Raw genomic sequence first — 2521 nt, forward strand, 5'->3', positions numbered from 1 at the left:
GTTCATGTCTCCAAGTTCTAATGCTTTTCCCAAAACGAACCATATGATCGTTTCAAGGCTAATCCTACTGAATGAACTACCTTATTCCTTGGCTGATATCAGCATTAGGCATTCTATTGTCCATGACAATATCTTCATTGGCTCGAAGGAAGGAGACATGTAGAGCAACCACCACATTAGATGATCATTAGGAGTAGCACAAGGGGATAAAGAGAAAGATCAACAAAGAGCCATTACTTGAATTAATGCTGAGGCAGAAAGACACATGATGATGAGCAAAATAGCAAGAGATACAACAAATGTGACATTCAAACAATGTGAATCTACTCAACATCAACCCCACCACCAAACAAATTTGCTATACATCACCAAAAAGAATCCTGCCAAGACCTTGGAACATACCTAAACTCTTCTCCTTCTTCTTCTCTCAATGGGGCGGGGGCTCTTCTCAGAGGTCGGCAGAGTTCAGAGAACTGCTGTGGCCATATCGCTTACCACGGTGGCGGCGGTAATTGAATTTTGCCTCACCTGACGGAAGGAAGCTCTTGGTTTCATGGCCGAGAGTGCACTCAGCTGGCGGCGTCGAGTACCTAACGCGATCGTGGCAGTAGGAGTAGGTCATGTGCTTCGCTCGGTACTTCGACATCGTTGCTTGTTGATCGGGTGACATTCTGATGGAATCATACACTCGGGCATCATTTCCCTGGCAGACTGGTGCATCATCGGTGGGGTCGACGGAGCAGCCGTGGAGGACAAGGTCGGCGAATTCTGCTATGTACGGGGCATATTTGTAGTTGACCTTGTAGCGGCCGCCTGAAGTAGCCCAGATAGAGCCATCCCAGATTGTAGCATAGAGGTTCATCGGCTTCGAAGGGAACTGCCCGCCTCGAGTCCTCACCGCCTCTCTGATCGGAATGCCGTCGATGTAAAATCTGTGTACAAAACAAGAGAATTTCATGAACTTTCATAAAAAAGTTGTTACATTTGCAACATCACCACGCCACAAAGAAAGTGATGCATATGAACTTTCAAATTCAAAATAATAGTAAAAGGACAACTATAGATGCCTTTTCTTCTCAGTGCATGTAGATATCCACACCAAATGCACAAGAATGAGTAATGATCAGTCTTTTTCCTTGTCCAATTACATTCACAAGAACAATGATGAATAAAAAAAGAGAAGAGAAGGAAAGTTTAAAGATGAAGAAAAAAAAATATGATGGGAATATGAACTGAAAACCTTTATAATTAACAATGCAGAAGCATGTGATTTTGATTTCAAATGCTATTAAAAATGAGTACGATTGTCTCCTCTCTTTTTACTCCCAATTATTTTTCTTTTATCTTTTAGGCACGAGAAAGAAAAGTTTTTATGTGGAGTAAGTGAGCATCTGCATTCTTGTCTGTAACTGAGAAAGATGGAACTAAAAGTAGTAACAAAATTTAGAGATGCAGCAGTAACAAATCACTAAGTTTGTGTGTCGTCAAGAACAAGAGCCAGCAGTTGAAAGAGAGAACAGAACATACATGATCCTCTCATGGCTCCAGAGGATGGAATACTGGTGGTAGTCCTCTGTGGGATCGAACCAGAGGTCGTATCTTTCTTCCCGTCCGATCGCGGTGCTCCCGTTCCCGTAGACATTGGTCTGCACTCGCCATTCCCTCCCTCTTATGTTCCCCAAGAACTCAAAGTCTAGTTCATCATGGGTCTTCTCGAATACATCTCCATTTGACATCTGCATCGCCATCAAAAGAACTCTTTTCGAGTCATGGTGGTAAAGAAAGAGGAATCAAAACGACTGTTTTGTTTTTGTAAGGAAAGTGCTGCAAAATCCAAACACGAGAGCAAAGAAGCATACGTAGAAAGCAACCACCACTCCAGCCGCGTAATCGGAGGGCAGTTTAATGGAGGCACTGAAGAATCCATGGAGGTAGAGATCTTGCGACGCAAATCCAGCACCTGATCACAGAACGTAGGTTCAAAGATGCCCCCTTTTTTTGTAAAAAAAAAAAAAACTTTTGACAGAACCTGTTCGCTGGTCGAGGGAGAGGTGGACAGTCCGGCCGTCGCCGTGAAGCATGAGGTTGGAGTCTCCGAACAGTTGGGTGTAGCCTTCCTCAAAGGAGATGGTGGCGAGGTTGGGCAACTCCGGGAGGAAAGCAGCCTCATGGGAAGGGAGCAGAACCGAACACAAAAACAGGAGGAAGTAGAAAGGAAAAGATAAAGCAGCGGCCATTTCTTCCTCCTCCTCCTCCTCCTCCTCCTCCTCCTCCTTCCTCCCCTCGCCCCTCTCTCTCTCTGCCTGTCTATTTTATTGAGGCAGGGCAGGTGAGGGACTTGGCTTGAGAGTTGATGGCTCACCTTTTTCTCTCTTTCTCGGGAGAGGAGGAAATAAAGACACGGTAAATGGTGAGTTCGCACCAAGCACGAAGCCAATAAAGAAATACAAGACTCTCAGATAATCAAAAACCACCAAGTTCACGAGAATATTTCCGTTCTTCAAATCTTTGATCAACACCA

At 44.5% G+C, this 2521-nt stretch overlaps 1 protein-coding gene across 1 annotated transcript; it reads right to left on the minus strand.

Annotated features, from left to right (window-relative positions):
* Positions 1-207: 207 nt before the first annotated feature.
* LOC121996399 (probable xyloglucan endotransglucosylase/hydrolase protein 28) lies at positions 208-2310 on the minus strand. Its single transcript, XM_042550361.1, has 4 exons — positions 2030-2310; positions 1860-1960; positions 1528-1736; positions 208-932 (listed from the first exon to the last, which is right to left on the minus strand). Exons 1-4 carry the CDS (start codon positions 2235-2237, stop codon positions 449-451), a joined length of 1002 nt encoding a protein of 333 aa, XP_042406295.1. The 5' UTR covers positions 2238-2310; the 3' UTR covers positions 208-448.
* Positions 2311-2521: the final 211 nt, after the last annotated feature.

The sequence above is a fragment of the Zingiber officinale genome, chromosome 6A (genome assembly GCF_018446385.1).
Source record: "Zingiber officinale cultivar Zhangliang chromosome 6A, Zo_v1.1, whole genome shotgun sequence".
Classification (NCBI taxonomy): Eukaryota; Viridiplantae; Streptophyta; class Magnoliopsida; order Zingiberales; family Zingiberaceae; genus Zingiber; species Zingiber officinale.

Bases quoted from the DNA above. Each gene is read 5' to 3' on its own strand.
- LOC121996399 (XM_042550361.1), bottom strand. From the start codon at position 2,237: ATGGCCGCTGCTTTATCTTTTCCTTTCTACTTCCTCCTGTTTTTGTGT. The intron at 1,961-2,029 runs GTTCTGTCAAAA...TTCTGTGATCAG, and splicing joins CTCCCTCGACCAGCGAACAG to GTGCTGGATTTGCGTCGCAA. The intron at 933-1,527 runs GTATGTTCTGTT...TTTTGTACACAG, and splicing joins TGGAGCCATGAGAGGATCAT to ATTTTACATCGACGGCATTC.